Source organism: Chanodichthys erythropterus, chromosome 23 (assembly GCF_024489055.1).
Source record: "Chanodichthys erythropterus isolate Z2021 chromosome 23, ASM2448905v1, whole genome shotgun sequence".
Classification (NCBI taxonomy): Eukaryota; Metazoa; Chordata; class Actinopteri; order Cypriniformes; family Xenocyprididae; genus Chanodichthys; species Chanodichthys erythropterus.
Window position 1 is genome coordinate 27,418,526 of NC_090243.1, and position 19,161 is coordinate 27,437,686.

General features: G+C 35.5%; 2 protein-coding genes across 2 annotated transcripts; both read left to right on the forward strand.

Moving 5' to 3' along the window:
- Positions 1–522: 522 nt before the first annotated feature.
- cidea (cell death inducing DFFA like effector a) lies at positions 523–8,170 on the forward strand. The gene is made up of 5 exons (XM_067378424.1): positions 523–619; positions 1,543–1,681; positions 4,560–4,715; positions 5,875–6,047; positions 7,903–8,170. Exons 1-5 carry the CDS (start codon positions 579–581, stop codon positions 8,009–8,011), a joined length of 618 nt encoding a protein of 205 aa, XP_067234525.1. The 5' UTR covers positions 523–578; the 3' UTR covers positions 8,012–8,170.
- A 316-nt stretch (positions 8,171–8,486) lies between these two features.
- On the forward strand, positions 8,487–14,784 carry tubb6 (tubulin, beta 6 class V). Its single transcript, XM_067377902.1, has 4 exons — positions 8,487–8,589; positions 9,299–9,407; positions 9,759–9,869; positions 13,179–14,784. The coding sequence occupies exons 1-4, from the start codon at positions 8,533–8,535 to the stop codon at positions 14,240–14,242; spliced, it is 1,341 nt and encodes a 446-aa protein (XP_067234003.1). The 5' UTR covers positions 8,487–8,532; the 3' UTR covers positions 14,243–14,784.
- Positions 14,785–19,161: the final 4,377 nt, after the last annotated feature.

The window sequence follows — 19,161 nt, forward strand, 5'->3', positions numbered from 1 at the left end:
ACATTCCTGGCAGGCTTTGGACTCAGACAAAACATTTCGGATCAATGTTTCTACAGCACTTGAACTCTCATGTTTCAATCTGTGGATTTCATGTTTGAAATTCACCAGTAAATGTAGTTATTTTATAATTATTTTGTTTTTCAGCACTACAGTCCTGAAATGCAAACACAATACTGTGATACTGCAGAGCACAAATGGCCATCAGGTATTTTTAAACAGATCACATTTCATAATAAGTCAAAGACAGACTCGTATCACATTTATGGAAAACTGCATGCAACCATCCCAGCTATGGTTTACAGACTTTTGCAATTCATTTTACTCTCACAACCTAAAACAGAACAGCCTTTTATAGGTTTGTGTGAGGAAAAGACCTAGTAGGCCACTAGTACTCAAATACATTAAAAATGTATTAAACTAATATGTAGCAACAAATTCATATAAGCAGCGCCCCCTGCAGTCAAGTACTGTGCACACTTGACCATTACATCAGTCCAGCAGTTCAAACTCCTCCTGTGTGTCACACGCTCAGATTATTAGACTCTTTTCCAGCAACGTCTCCAGTGGTTCTGTGAAGTATGGAGTACGCTAAAACATTAGTTCCTACATCTTTAATTAGGTAAGATGTTATTTGGGCTTTATAAATCATTATTGGGCTTCAGTGTTGGAGTGCAACAGGATTTTTGAGTCATTTATGAAAATATTCTCAAGTTTTATTTTAAAATCCAAGTTAATCTTTTTATAGTAACACTTTACAGTAAGTTTTGTTAACATTAGTTAATGCAATAGTTACAAAATACATTTACAGTTTTAAAAAACAAACAAAAAAAAATAACAAAGAATTATATATTTCTAAATTAAAACTAAGCTAAATTAATAAATGCTATTAAGTATTGTTATTCACTGTTAGTTTATATCTAATGCGACAAACTGACCCTTGTTGTAAAGTATTAACTTTTTAATAGTATTACATATCAACTGACTTTAGCTGAATAATGACACTATTGTCTTTTTAGAGATTCTGTTTGCATCAAATATCATTATTTTCCTGTTTATCACCGCAAAGCTGCTTTGAAACAATCCCTTTTGTATAAAGCGCTATATAAATAAAGGTGACTTGACCTAAAGTACAATTATTATAATATATAATAATTAAACTCCTGAAAATGTGACAGCATTTTATTAAGAGTTCTTATTTCACAATAGTGTAAGTGATCTGTACTATGCTCTGCTTTGAAAATGTTTTATTAAGCATTGGCACAATAACACACACAGTAAACAGTTCTCTTCCTGTTTATATAACCGTCCATAACTCACTCTTAACAAACATAACTGTTTGGTCAATGGCAAATTGCCTAGGTCACCAATGTCTGTTAAATCCTCACATAAAGCTGTCTGGAATTCAGAGCAAGCTGTAACCAGCCTGAGTCCAGTAACTGTAGACTGTCCTGAGGTTTCAGGTCAAGTTCTGAAATTAAAACAATGATTTCTATATCCCAAACTGTCATGTTCAGAGTGTCTGATCTTACTAAACCTCACCAGGTCTGTGTCGTCGATGCACACGTCTCTTGCACAGCGAATGCTGCTTCCTCCTCAGCCCCGTCCGTACAAGGTCTGCACGCAGAACCGCCGCAGGAGGAAAGGCTTCACGGCCACCTCTCTAGGAGACCTCATGGAGCAGGTCAGATTGCTGGACCTCTGTAGAGCAGGGTTATTTACTGTAGGAGTTACACGTTCAAAATTTTGAGGTCGGTAAGATTGTATTTGGGGCAGTTTAGGTCTTGTTTATGGTTTGAGATTCACACTGGTAACCCAAAGGTTGCGGATTTGATTCTCAATACCATCAGAAAATGACTGAGGTGCCTTTGAGCAAGGCACCGAACCCCCAGTCGTTCCATGGGCGCCGTGGCAAAATGGCTGCCCACTGCTCTGGATGTGTCATTTTCACACTTGGCCATCACATGTAGGGCTGGGCGATGTATCGAATGCTTTTGTCACGCGCATTTCTTCAGTAAAGCCGGTTCCCTGATTGCCGCTAAATCGCCATCACCTGCTTTCAAATGAAGCGGCATTTAATAGACAGAGCCGTAGTTCACTGATAAGACACGCAATATCGCGTTCAATATCGATATGTATCGCCGTCGATATTGAACGCGATATTGCGTGTCATTCGATACATCGCCCAGCCCTAATCACATGTCACTTTCACTTTCGTAATGCTTTTGAAAGAAGTCTCTTCTGCTCACCAAGGCTCCAATTTGATTTATTTTTTTAAAACTATTTTTATCTTACAATTCTGATTTTTTTCTTGCAGTTCTGAGTTTAGAACTCTAAACTCGCAATTGAGAAGAAAAAGTCTGAATTGTGAAATAAACTCACAATTGAAAAAATAGGTCTAATTGCGACTTTTTATCTCACAATTCTGATAAGTCTGAATTGTAAGTTTATATCATAATAAATACAAAGTTTTGGCATGAAACTCTAATGGGCAGGCTAATAGGCCCTTTAACTCAACCTGCTCAATCACATCATTATCTATAGGAACAGATGATTGGTTCCTGCTGTATTAGGCTACATCCACACGAAGCCGGAGCTTACCATATCCAATCTTTTTTTTTCCCTCGTCACAAGAAATATCTGTGTCCACACAAAACCACTGAAATGACTCAAAACGATGTAGTACACATGCCAGACCAGTATGTGGCGCTGTAATTCTGCCACAGAGATACACTTAAAACAGCGAATAAGACTTGGAGCATGCGCATAAACCTTGCATGCTGTATACAAACTTTAGTAAAGCTTAGAAATAACACTTTATTTTGGCTCAGTAGCTTCTGCAGCATGAACACAAGCATTTAGAGTCTATTATTGTTGTTGTTGTTTTGTGGTGTTAGCGGCGTCTGACTAGGGTCGACACGTGGGGTGATGACATCATCGTTTCACAAAATATACGGATAGGCTGTCCACACAAAAACGCAAAGACAGCGTTTTCAGATTTATCCACTCTGGGACCCAGTTTCAAAAAATAGCGGTTTCACCTTATGAAAACGCCGGATCCGTGTGGACAAAACGCCTATCCAATAAAAACGCACAAAAACGCGTCTGCGTGTGGACGGGGCCTTAGTAGCCAATGAGCTTACATGCTCAATCTTTAAATACATCAGTTAGCATTTGCCTTAGCAGTGCAGCGGGCTTCAGAAACCCTCCACCTTCCCCAGCTCCACCTGTATAGATCTGATATGGGTAATTCATGTAAGCTATATTGTACAGCAGCAGCATGTCTTACTTGCTCACAGCAGCGTGGTATCGTATATGTATTGGCAGTAGCAAGTCCCGTACTTGCTCTGCAGCACAGCAGATCTATTCCGCCAAGACCAAACACATCTACATTGTCAAACCCATTACAATGCCAAACACTCCGAGAGTTGTCATGACAGAATTACTTTTTTCCTTGCAATTGCGAGTTTATATCCCGCAATTCTGACTTTTTTTTTCTCACAAAGTTGAGATATAAGCTTGTAATTGCAAGTTATAAAGTCCAATTCATAGAAAAAAGTCAGCTCACAATTCTGACATTTTCTGCAATGAGTTTATATCTTCTGAGAAAATTCAGAGAAAAAAAGTCAGAATTGTGAGAAAAAAGTCGCAATTACCTTGTTTTTTTATTCAGTGGCAGAAACAAGCTTCCAAAGAAGTCTGTACATTCGCTTTTGATTAATCAACAAAAGTATTATTATTTTTTTTTTAAATCTTATTGACCCACACTTTTTGTTGTTGTTGTTGTTGTTATTTATTGTTTTTTGCATTTCAGAAAATTTTACTTTTATTTATTTTGCAGTCATGAAACAATAAAAATTCAAATGTAAAAAATCTTTGTAATTCTTAATAATTATAAAAGTCATGGAAATTTCTGAAGTGAATATTCATTTTTCTAAACTATTTCACTGCATCAGCCATAAGATTTCATCAGCCTGTCTACATTCAGATCTTATTGGAGATTTTATATATATATATATATATATATATATATATATATATATATATATATATATATATATATATATATATATATATATATATATATATATATATAATTGTTTGCACCAATTGCAAGTCCTGGAAATATGTTGCACCGCAAAAAATGCTGTTCTTACTTAGATTTTTTGTCTTGTTTCCAGTCCAAATATCTAAAAATTCTTAGATCAAGAAGCATTTTCCTGACAAGTAAAAATTTTTTCCTTAAAACAAGCAAAATAATCTTGCAGTGGGGTAAACAAAATAATCTTATATCAAACCAAAAATAAACTATAATCTTGTTTTCAGTTTGGATTAAGATTATTTTGCTTACCCCACTGGCAGATTATTTTGCTTGTTTTAAGGAAAAACTCACTTAATTTTGACTTATTTTTCCTAAAAACAAGAAAATAATTTTTACTTGTCAAGAAAATGCTTCTTGATCTAAGAATTTTTAGATATTTGGACTGTAAACAAGTAAGAACAGCATTTTTTTGCAGTGTGAGTGGTAATCTCTCTCTCTCTCTCTCTCTCTCTCTCCACAGGTGGCCAGTTCTTTCTTGATAACGTATCAGTTGCTCACACTGGTGCTGGAGGATGATGGGACAGTGGTGGAATCTGAGACCTTTTTTCAGTCTCTGCCTACTAATACTCCATTCATGGTTCTGGAGAAAGGGGAGGTTTGGACCCCTAGCAAAGTGGTATGGCAGTTATATATATTTACCATTTTAACTGAACAAAATCTGTGATTTCTTAACTGTAAGTTACTTAACAAAAAGTCTCATTTTCAATGTAACATACTGTAAAAATTGTTTTGGAAGTAAAAAGTATAAATTACAAAATATTTACAGTACAAAATTGCATTACTGTATATTCAACAAGACACAACTTTTACAGTAAAATATTGTTGTTGTTGTTTTTTAAATAAATAGTTTTCATTTACACCAGGGATTAATAAAGTCATAGAAATATAAAATTAAAATGAATTAAAAAAAAATTGAAAACTTATTCAAAATAAGATATTTGATTTACCTGCCTGACATTAACTGACATCACAGAACTGTGCAAATGTGTTGTTAAATTACTGAAATAATAACTTAAATTAAATTAAAGTAAATATCAAGTAGTTCAAGTAAATATTATATTTAAAGTTTGAAGTGAAGGTATTCAGATTTTGGGAATCCCAGTTTTACATTAATAAACAGTACAATTATGGTCCCAGAAGTGACACATAACATTTGATCTTATTTCTATTTAAATTCTACTAAAATGCTTCATGAAAAAGCTATACTTTTGATAATAAATGATCATAATTTTTCTGTATACAGTATATCTGTAATACTGTGTGTGAATTGTAAAATATATGGTCACAAAAATGCCATCAAAATTGTTACCATACTTTTTGCACATAATGTTTGCAAGTCACATCTGACAGTTCTTACAGTAAATCTAACAGGATATTTATTTTTCTTACTGCATACTAGATATCTAGAGTGTAATTGTGCATAAGCTGCAAGACATTTTCCTGTTTTTGTGTTTTATAAGCTGTGCATATTAATCAAACAATGAAAACAGATTTGAAACTAGGTCTAATCAGGATTAACCCAAGTGTTGCTTCATTTGCAGCTGTTCATTTCAGTTTTATTTTCTTAACACGAACATTTGAAACTCTCCAGCATTTGTTTTTAAAGCTTATTAATTTCATTATTGCAGTAGCTATTTTGAATTAAACCATCTTTGTGTTTTTGTTCCACTAGGGCGCAGGCTTGTGTTTACCCTGAACTCTGATGACATAATTGCTTTCAGTCAGTGATTTTGTCTCACAAGATTTTTCTTTTGCCCTCAATCCATATTTCCCAGGTTCTGCCAAGTTTCAGACAGACGAAAAGAAGTGGAATTGCCAAACTGAGCTTTGACCTGTACAAGCTGAGCCCAAAGGATTTTCTGGGCTGCCTCACCATTAAAGCCACACTTTATGAAATATACACACTCTCATATGACATCAAGTGTACCAGAGCCAAGTACTTTCTGAAGTAAGAGATTCACAATAAAAATGAATTTCCTAATGCCAGGCTTTAAAGCTGCAGTCTTAAAGTCGACATGAAGCAGAAGTTGCGCAAGTCTTTTCTTCCCTATTGTGACGTAGATCTGAGTGTATATCTCGATTAAGAACAAATATAGGGCGTGGCTTGATTTTGTCCATGGGGAATTGATTGGATGCTTGTGGTTTGCTATTGGTTGATCTCATGTGAGTGACAGGTTGCCCCGCCCTCACGCCAGTAAACGTCATCAGAGAAGAGAAGAGGGAAAATAAGTTATTTCGATTAAAGATTATAAGGGCACATGAATTATATAAAAAAATGATGATATAACAAGTACTGCAATATTCTATTTAAAGGGGTCATGAATTGAGAAATCAATTTTTCCTTGAGCTTTTGATATATAAGAGATCATAAGAATATCCTGTAAGTTTCAGAACTGAAAACTTGTTAGTCCAATAAAATAAAGCTTTTATTGACACCAGACCCAGCGAAGGACTGATGTCATAGATCTATAGGTGAAACCCCTCCTCCGCAGAAGTAACCCCGCCTACTTAATCATTGCAAAGTTAGCCCCGCCCACTGGCATGTTAGTGAGATGACGAGGAGAGAAGAGCGATACAGGACTAAAAATAACATTACCTTTCAAAGGATCCTAATGCTAGGAATAGGATTATTTACTTTCAGCAATGTCAATGTCTCAGTTGAGCTTCATTTATTTGTATTCAGTACATTTCACTGTGGATTCTTTGGTAAATTAATCGCATTTCGACGCAGGCTTTGCAAACAGACTTTTACAATATGGACTCGACAGTAATGCAACAACATGTCAGTAACTGTTATTTCTAATGCCTGATCTGATATGTAATGATTCACGTACAGTCAGATTTTCTTTGTCTATGTGTCAGTAAATCAAACCAATGACTAAACGCTCAAATTCACATTGTTTCTCTTAGTAGGATGAAAATAATCTGTTATTTAAACAGTGATTGACTTAAATATAAAGCGATCAAAGAATGCTCCCTTTACAATCGCTAGAGCTGTCAATCAAACAACGCAGGCTTATTATTCAACTAATCTCTTAGTTGCATCGCGTTTACACTGTTAGTTATGATGAAAGCATTCGTTAGTGTGCAGAAATTGAGTTGCAATGACAAGATCACTGCTTTCATGCGCTCAACAACATGTCTGTGATCAGCTACAATGTTCATCACTGCAACCTTTCATCCCACGATCTAAATATAATGCCATAGATCTGAATGCAATGCTATAATCAACACTGTTCACGATTAGAGAGCTGTAATAGTAAAAAGTAGTTATACTAAAAGTGTGCAAAAAGTTTTCCAGAGAGTAATACTTAGCTATTTCATCGTCAGCCAATCACAGCAGTGACCGTTTACACTGAAGTCTCAGCAGACACGCCCCTTAAAACAGAGCGTTCAAATCAGAGGCTAAAATCAGTGTAGGAAAAATGATAAATTATGACAGTTTTTGATGTAAAAGCATACAAACATAATAAGAAAATAAATCAATGCAGTTCATGACCCCTTTAAAAATTAAGAATTGTCATTTTGATTTCATGCAGGTGACTTTAATTATACTTTTATTGACGCAAAATTCTGACTCTAAAGTGAACATGCTTCTATTGTTCTTTCATCTAATTTATTGCAGATGTTTTACCATTGAAAAAAGTATTTCAAAGAACAATCTGTGATTACCATGGTATAAAATTCTACCTTGTTGTTACTGAATGAGGTCTTGTACTAAAAAGTGCGTATTAAAGTGATAAGGCACCAATTTTCATTCTGTTCAGAAATGTTATCATTACTCTCTTTTTTTCCTTCTTCAGGTCTTTACTGCGATGTTTCATGTACGTGGCCAAACTGACGGGTCAGGTTCTCCTGTGCGGCTCTGCATATGTGTTGCGGTATATCGGGGAAGAGGAATGCTTTAGCTAAACGTCACATCAGATAGTGGAAACAAATGAATACTGCACTTATGTTTAGTTTTAGTTTATGCTTAGACAAACATCAGTATTTTTGTAGTTGGTATATATTATGTTTTACATGGCAGAACTGCTTATTTCTAAGGAAGTAACATTAAATGTGTGTGAATAAAAAAACTAAAGCACAACTGATTATTGTCATCTTTTATCAGGCTTGTGCTGAAAAATGATCACCAGCTGAACTTGTTTCGTGACTGAATTTCAAAGCACTTTATCTGATTTACTTATCCATCAAAATGAAACTCCAAAAAGTCTTGTAAAAAATAGTTCCCAAATAGTTTTGCAGAATCTGTGACTAATAAGAGAGAAATGACACAGCACACTTGTGATTGTGCAGCTGATACGTCATTCAAATCCCGACCAATCGTGGCAGAGGCAGAGTGAAAGCTGAAGATCATGTCTCACTGAGCTCATGATCATCCTGCAGTAGAGCAGAGCTCATATTCAGAGGAGCATCTTCATACACCTACAATAATGAGGGAAATCGTTCACATTCAAGCCGGACAGTGCGGCAATCAGATTGGAACAAAGGTTAGTTAAATGTATTTTATTATCACATTATGTGTCGTTTTAAACTATATTTTGCACTTTCAAAAATTCTTTACAGATGAATGCAGGCTTTATATTAGGGTTGGAAACTGAAACCTTAAGCTAATGATTTTCAGTCATGACAGTTCTCTAACAGACTTTTACAGAGTAACAACGCTACTGATTATACAATGCGAAACTCCAAATCTTTTTAATGAATGCAAAATATAGCTGCAGTGTGAACAGTGTTCGATTCTTAAACAAATGATTCGCATGACTCATTGATTCTTTTCAGTGAATCAAAACGTAGCTACTGCGCTAACGGTTTGGTTCGATTTTAAATGATTCAAAAATTGGATTCCCGACTCTTAAGATCCGGTTCTTTTTGTTGAATTTCTTTTTCTAAATATTTCTTATTGCAGTGTACTAAAAGTTTACTAAACTAAACCGTGTTCTCCACAGTTGATTACAGTTTGTCAGTGTGTGGTTTGATCATATTTTGTAGTGATCGATGCTTGAGTCATGGCAGGCAACAGTCCGCTACATTTTAAGGGCAGATCAGCTGCATATGGGTGTGGCGAGATGCGTCCTACTGTGCGCGAGTATGCGAAGAATCTGAACACTCGCGCTTTATCTCACAGTACGGGTTGGAAATCTATCTGAAATCACATGTGAAGTCTGAACTAACGCAAAACAACTGTGACACTTCTAGTTCTGGGAAGTCATCAGCGACGAGCATGGCATTGATCCAGCCGGCAACTATGTGGGTGACTCAGGACTGCAGCTTGACAGAATTAATGTATACTACAACGAGGCGTCCTGTAAGTATGTGCATCAGTGTGCGAGTATGAATCAGTGGTCGTGTCGCTCCTCCTCACAAACTCACTATGACCTTAAACTCTGAACAGTGTAGTCAGCTCTGAGGAATTTTGTGGGCTGCTCTGACTGCACTAGCATAATGTTTTATTAAATGATTTACATAAATAATAAAAATAAATATGAATTCATTTACAAATGATGCATCGATTGTTTTATTATTCATTACTAAATATATTACATTTATTTAATTAATTTATTATTTAATTAACGCATCATCTGTTTTAGTGATAAAGTTTCACACACTGGAAACAAGATTTATAGCCTTTTGTGTGTGTGTCTCTGTGTGTGTTTAGCTCACAAGTATGTTCCCAGATCCGTGCTGGTGGACCTGGAGCCTGGAACTATGGACAGTGTTCGTTCTGGGGCATTTGGACAGCTTTTTCGACCAGACAACTTCATCTTTGGTACTGTGTCAAAGTTGCCAAACTCTCTTCTTTTTTTTTTTTTTTCTTCACTTGTAGGTCTGTTAGCTTCAAGCCAAGGAATGTATAAAGAACACATAATTGTATAATTTGTTTTTATAAGTTCTTAGAACATGTGCCTTCAAACTAAATTAGATATAATATTACATTCTTAAAAATAAAAGTTCTTCACTGGTATTGATGGTTCCATTAACAGGTTAGTTCACCCAAAAATTAAAATTCTTTCAGTACTCACCCTCATGTTGTTCCAAACATTTAAGACCTTCATTCATCTTATGAACACAAATTAAGATATATTTGATCAAATCCAATGGCTCAGTGAGGCCTCCATTGACAGCAAGATTATTTACACTTTTAAATGCACAGAAAGCTACTAAAGACATATTTAAAACAGTTCATATGATTACATTGGTTCAACCTTAATGTTATGAAGCGACGAGAATACTTTTTGTGTGCCAAAAAAACCAAACGACTAACGACTTTATTAAACAATATCTAGTGATGGGCGATTTAAAAACACTGCTTCATGAAGCTTTGTGAATCTTTTGTTTTGAATTAGTTTGTCGGAGCGTGTATCAAATTGCCAAAGTCACGTGATTTCAGTAAACGAGGCTTTGTCATAAGTTTTCCCGAAATTTCAGTGGTTCACCACTGGGGGGGCGTGACTTTGGCAGTTTGCTACACACTCCGAACCACTGATTTGAAACTAAAGATTCGTAAAGCTTCATGAAGCAGTGTTTTGAAATCACTAGATATTGTTGAATAAAGTCTTTTTTTTTTTTTTTGTGCACAGAAAGTATTCTTGTCGCTTCATAACATTAAGGTTTAGCACAATTCGATTTGCTCTGAAACAAGTAATATATTAATAAGGCCAAATATTCCGTTGTTTGTACCCAAAATGAGACAGCAGCAAATCACAGAAGCACTGGCCGAGATGAAGTGGTTGCACGACCCCTGAACAGCCGCTGATGGCCTGGAGCTCTTATCTCTGAAATCATCTAAACAAATAGTAAAATAGGCACTATGATTATAGGATTAGTCCACTTTTAAATAAAATTTTCCTGATAATTTACTCACCCCCATGTCATCCAAGATGTTCATGTCTTTATTTCTTCAGTCAAAAAGAAATTAAGGTTTTTGATGAAAACATTCCAGGATTATTCTCCTTATAGTGGACTTCAATGGCCTCCAGATGGTCGAAGGTCAAAATTACAGTTTCAGTACAGCTTCAAAGGGCTTTAAACGATTCCAGATGAGGAATAAGAGTCTTATCTAGAGAAACGATCAGTCATTTATAAAAAAAAATACAACTGTATATGTTTTATAAACACAAATGATCGCCTTGCACGTGCTTCAGCTTTCCGTATTCTTCAAAAAGCTTACGCTGTATGTCCTACTGGCACCACGTTCATTCCTTAAGTAGAATAGGGAAGGCGTAGGACATACAGTGTAAGCTTTTTGAAGAATACGGAAAGCAAAAGCACGTGCAAGGCGATCATCTGTTTATATAAATCATATATATTTTTGTATTTTTTTTAAAATGACCGATCGAATGCACTGAAACTGTAATTTTGACCTTCAACCGTTTGGAGGCCATTGAAGTCCACTATATGGAGAATAATCCTGGAATGTTTTCATCAAAAACCTTAATTTATTTTCGACTGAAGAAAGAAAGACATGAACATCTTGGATGACATGGGGGTGAGTAAAATTTTATTTAAAAGTGAACTAATCCTTTAAATATGAGTCACATATTTCAGTTGTAAACAACTACATTCTCGCTTAAAATTATGGTTCATGGTACAACAAGTGTAGTATTCGTAAAAATTACGGTGGATTTCCTTGGCCGCCATGACGGTGATAGCGAATTGATACAAACGGTGAAAAGGTAGGAATGCTGTTATCACTATATATATATATATATATATATATTAGTACAGTCCAAAAGTTTGGAACCACTAAGATTTTTAATGTTTTTAAAAGAAGTTTCGTCATTTTTTTTCAGGATTATTTGATGAATAGAAAGTTCAAAAGAACAGTGTTTATCTGAAATCTAATCTTTTCTAACATTATAAATGTATTTACTGCCACTTTTGATTGATTTAATGCATCCTTGCTGAATAAAAGTATTCATTTCTTTAATTTCTTTTAAAAACAATTAAAATAAAAATTCTTACTGACCCCAAACTTGTGAACGGTAGTGTATAATGCTACAGAAGCTTTGTATTTCAGATAAATGCTGTTCTTTTGAACTTTCTATTCATCAAGGAATCCTGAAAAAAAAAGTACACAACTGTTTTCAACATTGAAAATAATCATAAATGTTTCTTGAGCAGCAAATCAGCATATTAGAATGATTTCTGAAGGATCATGTGACACTGAAGACTGGAGTAACGATGCTGAAAATTCAGCTTTGATCACAGGAATAAATTACTTTGTCAAATATATTTAAATAGTACACAGTTATTTTAAATTGTAATAATATTTCACAATATTACTGTTTTTTACTGTATTTTTAATTAAATAAATGTAGCCTTGGTGAGCAGACGCAACTTCTTTTAAAAACATAAAAAATCTTAGTGGTTCCAAACTTTTGGACTGTACTGTATATATATCGTTATATACAGTATGAATTACAACAAGCTTTTGTTTGATAGAAACCTGTGAATTATACACTACCAGTGAAGTGTTTGAAAATCTTTACACATTCTTTAATGTTACTATTTTCCACATTTTTCAATAATAGTAAAGCATTTTAACTATGAAATAACACAAATGGGGAATTATGTAGTATAGTGATGAAAATGTAAATGTATTTTCTTTTCCACACTATGCATCATTTTAAAACTTTATATTTTGCATTTCCAAAAACATATGTAGGGTTGGGAAATGAAACTGGGAAACTAATGGCTTTCAGCTATATTGCAGTTCCATTAAAAATTGTACTTTTGTTATGAAATTCATACATAGATCATGAGGAATTATAAATCAAGTGTCCACATATATAGCTGGTGTATATAAAAGAGGCACAACATACTATGTTCTCGGATCAATATCACTTCTCAAGTTAAGTGTGGACAGTTTTTATTTTGACACGAGGAAATAAATGACATTCGTTAATGTAAATACTATACAGTTCATCTTTTCCACAGACAGAATGCAGCTGGAAGGCATCCCAAGAATGAACATGAATGTCACATAGGCTGTGATGAAAGCTGAAGTCAGCGGCTAAGAAGATTGTATTTCGTTTTCATTGCAAACCAATCTTCCCTTATTGTATTGCTTTTGCAGGACAGACAGGTGCAGGCAACAACTGGGCCAAGGGCCACTACACGGAAGGAGCCGAGCTAGTGGACTCAGTCCTGGATGTGGTCAGGAAGGAGTGTGAGCATTGTGACTGCCTGCAAGGATTCCAGCTCACGCACTCCCTCGGTGGAGGAACCGGATCCGGAATGGGGACTCTCCTGATCAGTAAGATCCGAGAGGAGTATCCCGACCGCATCATGAACACCTTCAGCGTCATGCCTTCACCGAAAGTGTCCGATACGGTGGTGGAGCCCTACAACGCCACGCTCTCGGTGCATCAGCTGGTGGAAAACACCGATGAAACATACTGCATCGACAACGAGGCGCTGTACGACATCTGCTTCCGCACGCTCAAGCTCACCACACCCACGTACGGAGATCTCAATCACTTAGTGTCGGCGACTATGAGTGGCGTCACCACTTCGTTACGGTTCCCCGGCCAGCTGAACGCAGACCTGCGCAAGCTGGCGGTCAACATGGTGCCATTCCCTCGCCTTCACTTCTTCATGCCCGGCTTCGCGCCATTGACCGCAAGAGGAAGTCAGCAGTATCGTGCGCTCACGGTGCCTGAGCTCACCCAGCAGATGTTTGACGCCAAGAACATGATGGCCGCCTGCGACCCACGGCATGGGCGCTACCTCACGGTGGCTACCGTTTTCCGCGGGCCCATGTCCATGAAGGAAGTTGACGAGCAGATGTTGGCCATTCAGAACAAGAACAGCAGCTATTTCGTAGAGTGGATCCCCAACAACGTTAAAGTCGCTGTGTGTGACATTCCACCAAGAGGACTTAAGATGGCCTCCACTTTTATCGGCAACAGCACCGCCATCCAGGAGCTCTTCAAGCGCATTTCTGAGCAGTTTTCCGCCATGTTCAAACGCAAGGCCTTCCTGCATTGGTTCACCGGAGAGGGAATGGACGAGATGGAGTTCACCGAGGCAGAGAGCAATATGAATGACCTTGTGTCTGAGTATCAGCAGTACCAGGAGGCTACAGCCAATGATGGTGAGGAAGCATTCGAGGATGACGAGGAAGAGGTGAACGAGTGAACGGCAGATGCTTTATTTTGTGCTGTGAGTGTTTTTTAAGCTGTGATTTTTACGTTTTGTATGTGGAGGACTCAAGTCCAAGTAAACAAAGCGTGTTTGCAATAAATGCATTTTGAGGACCATATACATTGTACTGTCTCAGAGAATACTTTTGGTTTTTATAATTTACTACACTTGGACTGGAATAATTTATTAATGGTGCTTTCTAAGTATTAAATGGTTTAAAATAAAATTATTAATTAAACACCGCTCAAAATTTCTTCCAAAAATGTAAAAATATAGGTAATAATATAACATTTCCCTGAAAGAAGTGTGCTTAATTGTATTGAATGTGCACTTGTAGTGCACTTGAAGTCCTAAAAGTATACTTAAACTGTACTTGCACATAAAACAATATAAATTAATAAAAGTCCACTTAAAGCTGCTGTCTGTAACTTTTTTTTTGGTTAAATATTATCCAAAATCCGTTTTTGAGCAAGTGCATAATCAGCCAGTGTTCAAAACTATCTCCTCTAAATCGAGTGTACTGATAGTTTTCCGTGGAAAATTCGAGCATGCAGCCGTTCATCTTTGCGTCATTACGTCACGTCTGTTTACATAAAGAATGAGTCCCAGCTATATGTGAGAATGCTGCAGGTGACGGATCATTTATAGCCTTTTCTCACAGCAGCTGGAATAATTAAACATCATTTTGATGGCGTATGGTATGACAAATTAACGTTAGAGATTAGACTGTACAGAAATTTAAATCTACAGGTAACGCTAATACATACTAAATACAAGTAGTAATGCAATGCAGATGTTGTTAATATTAACAATTTGAGAACAATGTATAACAACAATAATAATTTGCACGGTTTGATGTGATATGAGCTAAGCGATCGTTAAATTTAATCACCATTGGTAGCGCGATTTACTGTAATGCTTTTTTTCCCTCAGTTGGTCAGAACGAAAGTGGCAGATTTGTTGCTTACTTGTTCTGATGAAATTTTCCAGTGAAAATTCTTATTTTGGTCATACTTCCAAGACACAGAGTCTGTGATTCCAAAGTATCTTTGCGGTATCCACTGGTGTGGTGACTGACAGCCACACATTCTCCTCAAAACATTAGATTTTTCCGTACTAAGGACGCGTGCCGATGCACAACCCATGTAAAGATGAAAATTCCGCAAATAACTGCAATTGCAGGTTTTGAACAGAGATGGCGACAACGAGACACAACTTACGGACTGCAGCTTTAAAGGATTAGTCCACTTTCAAAAAAATTTCCTGATAATTTACTCACCCCCATGTCATCCAAGATGTTCATGTATTTCTTTCTTCAGTTGAAAAGAAATGAAGGTTTTTGATGAAAACATTCCAGGATTATTCTCTGTATAGTGGACTTCAATGGACTCCAAACGGTTGAAGGTCAAAATGACAGTTTCAGTGCAGCTTCAAAGGGCTTTAAACGATACCAGACGAGGAATAAGGGTCTTATCTAGTGAAACGATCTGTCATTTAAAAAAAATAAAAAAATAAAACTGTATATGTTTTATAAACACAAATGATCGCCTTGCAGGTGCTTCAGCTTTCTGTATTCTTCAAAAAGCTTATGCTGTATGTCCTACGCCTTCCTTCTACTTACGGAAAAAACCGAAACTGGCACCGCATTCATTCCTTGAGTAGAATACGGAAGGCGTAGGATATACAGCGTAAGCTTTTTGAAGAATGCGGAAAGCAGAAGCACTTGGAAGGCGATCATCTGTTTATATAAAGGATATACAGTTGTATTTTTTTCGAAAATGACCGATCGTTTTGCTAGATAAGACTCTTATTCCTCGTCTGGTATCGTTTAAAGCCCTTTGAAGCTGCACTAAAACTGTAATTTTGACCTTCAGCCATCTGGAAGCCATTGAAGTCCACTATAAGGAGAATAATCCTGGAATGTTTTCATCAAAAACCTTAAATTCTTTTCGACTGAAGAAAGAAAGACATGAACATCTTGGATGACATGGGGGTGAGTAAATTATCAGGAAAATTTTATTTGAAAGTGGACAAATCTTTTAAGAGTACACTTTCTTGACAGTTTTCTCAAACACTTTTAAAGTTTTACTTTACATTTTAAAACATTGTTTTAATAATATTTTGTCGTGCTTTAAAGAACACATATTTTGATATGACTAACATAGTGTTCACTAACATAGTAAAGTATAATTTTTACTGTAGTGTTATTTGATGTCACTTAAGTTATTAAATGTATTTTAAATATACTAAGTTTCAACTTCATCAGTACAAATGTGTAATTACAAATATATTTAAGTGCTTGATGTATAATTGTCAATGGAAATTATATTAAGGTGCATTTTAGTTTACCATAAATGCTTGTCAGTACATTCAGCAGAACATTTTAAGCACATTTCAAAGGCAATATAAGTAATTATAAAATTACATATAAAGATGTGCTTAAGTGGCTCAAAAAGTTTATTAACTGGATCACTGAGTGATAGTAATTCAAAGTGATTTCTGTCATTTTGACAGACAATAAATATTGTATTTACCTGCTTTAGAAACATGCCAGTAAACACTGCTAATAGAGATTAAACGTGAAAAATGGAGACAATTACATAAAGAATCCATATGAAAACAAACTTGGAAGAGGAGATGTGAGGATTTGGGGAGAAAAACGAGTACATTCCAATGACTTATTCATGGGATATACCCATCGTAAATTAAATCGGGAAAGCAGACCACAGTATATGCACAGATGTTGTCTTTTTTTTCATACTGTAACAGAATACAAAAGAAAAATAATGATATACCATGTTGCAATAAAATACCAAGCATTACGTTATTCTCCTGATGCCTGAAAAATTGTACAGCTCATTCAGTCAAGCTGACGGTGACAGATAAGGATTACTTGTGGGGCAACCTTATGATTTGAAATGATTTCTTTGTCTTTTTGGGTGGATTCAAATCCTCTTTTGTGGAACTTCCCCAAACCGGAAGTGCCTGCCATAATCTAAATCGCAGTAGGCTTGTTAGGAAATAGGTGGATAGTCAGAGAGATTTGACGTGTACTTGCCTCAAGTTCATGTTGAACTAAAATCCTGTAGAGGATAGGTGAGGTTAGAGCCAGTCATTCTGAATAACACATGCTTTATTCATATCCGCTCGTGCCTTGTAACACAAAGACTCTTGTTCCAGACTTGGACGCAAATCCTGCTCAGTCAACCTTCTATTATTCTCAACAGCTGCTGAGCAAGCCGTTCTACACTTAGCAGCATGTAGCTAACAATAGAGGAAGTCCAGTCTCGACACGACTATTTAGAGCCACAGCATTAACAAACACAAAAGGCTTTCAGCTGGATATTTTGTACCATCAGACATAAATTCTGTCATGAGTGACATATGGCAGCATTTTGAAATGTAAAACCAATGGAGGACTATAGGTTCATTGCTCCAATTGATTAAATATAAATGTTTTGTTCATTGGCAAACTGAGCGCATACTGTTAAAGGCGAGAAGTCCTATGTGAAACACAAAGAGTAATTGTTAAATAAATGCGTCTTCATAAACAGAAAATCAAATGAATAAAAGTAAAGAAATTAAAGGAAATGACAAATATATATATATATATATATATATATATATATGTTATTTTTTGTTTAGTACTGTCCTGAGTAAGATATTTTACATAAAAGATTTTTGCATTTAGTTCACAAGACAAAACAATAGCTGAATTTATTAAAATAACCCCATTCATAAGTATGTGAACCCAGATCCTGCAGATTCTTCAGTTTTCAAGCATTTTTGCATATTTGAACCCTTTCCAGCAGTGACTGAATGATTTTGAGATCTGTGTTTTCACACTGAGGACAATTGAGGGACTCAAACTCAACTATTAAAAAAGGTTCAAACATTCACTGATGCTCCAGAAGGAAACACGATGCATTAAGAGTCGGGGGGTGAAAACTTTGAATTCAAATATCAAGGTAAATTGTACTTAATTTTTTTTTTTTTTCGGGAAACATGCAGTTATCTTCTGTTGCTTCCGAAGGGCAGTACTAAATGAAAAACAATGATATTTAAACAAAATAAGAAAAATTGTGACATCTTCATCCTGTTTAAAAGTTTTAACCCCGACTCTTAATGCATCGTGTTTCCTTCTGGAGCATCAGTGAATGTTTGAACCATTTTTAATAGTTGTGTTTGAGTCCCTCAATTGTCCTCATTGTGAAAACACAGATCTCAAAATCATTCAGTCACTGCTGGAAAGGGTTCAAATATGCAAAAATGCTTGAAAACTGAAGAATCTGCAGGAGCTGGAGGATTTTTCTGAAGAACAGAGCTCAGTTTACCTGCTCAGGACAAACAAGAGACTCATGAACAACCATCACAAAACATAAAAACAGTCGTGGATCATCAGGTAACCACACACTGTATTGAGAATCAAGGGTTCACATACTTATGAATGGGGTTATTTTAATAAATTCAGCTATTTTTTTGTCTTGTGAACCAAATGCAAACATCTTTTATGTAAAATATCTTACTCAGGACAGTACTAAACAAAAAATAACATGCATTTTGTATTATGTCTCTTATTTCATTAAAATTATTCACATTTTCACAGATTCTGCAAGTGGTTCACATACTTTTTCTTGCCACTGTATATATATATATATATATATATATATATATATATATATATATATATATATATATATATATATATATATATATATATATATATATATATATACAGTACAGTCCAAAAGTTTGGAACCACTAAGATTTTTAATGTTTTTAAAAGAAGTTTCGTCTGCTCACCAAGGTTACATTTATTTAATTAAAAATACAGTAAAAACAGTAATATTAACTGTTATTAAAATATTAAAATAACTGTTTTCTATTTGAATATATTTCACGAAGTAATTTAT

Coding starts and splice junctions, on each gene's coding strand:
- cidea (XM_067378424.1), top strand. CDS start 579: ATGGAGTACGCTAAAACATTAGTTCCTACATCTTTAATTAG. Junction 620..1,542: donor GTTCCTACATCTTTAATTAG/GTAAGATGTTAT, acceptor AAACCTCACCAG/GTCTGTGTCGTCGATGCACA. Junction 1,682..4,559: donor TAGGAGACCTCATGGAGCAG/GTCAGATTGCTG, acceptor CTCTCTCCACAG/GTGGCCAGTTCTTTCTTGAT.
- tubb6 (XM_067377902.1), top strand. CDS start 8,533: ATGAGGGAAATCGTTCACATTCAAGCCGGACAGTGCGGCAATCAGATT. Junction 9,408..9,758: donor ATACTACAACGAGGCGTCCT/GTAAGTATGTGC, acceptor GTGTGTGTTTAG/CTCACAAGTATGTTCCCAGA. Junction 9,870..13,178: donor ACCAGACAACTTCATCTTTG/GTACTGTGTCAA, acceptor TTGCTTTTGCAG/GACAGACAGGTGCAGGCAAC.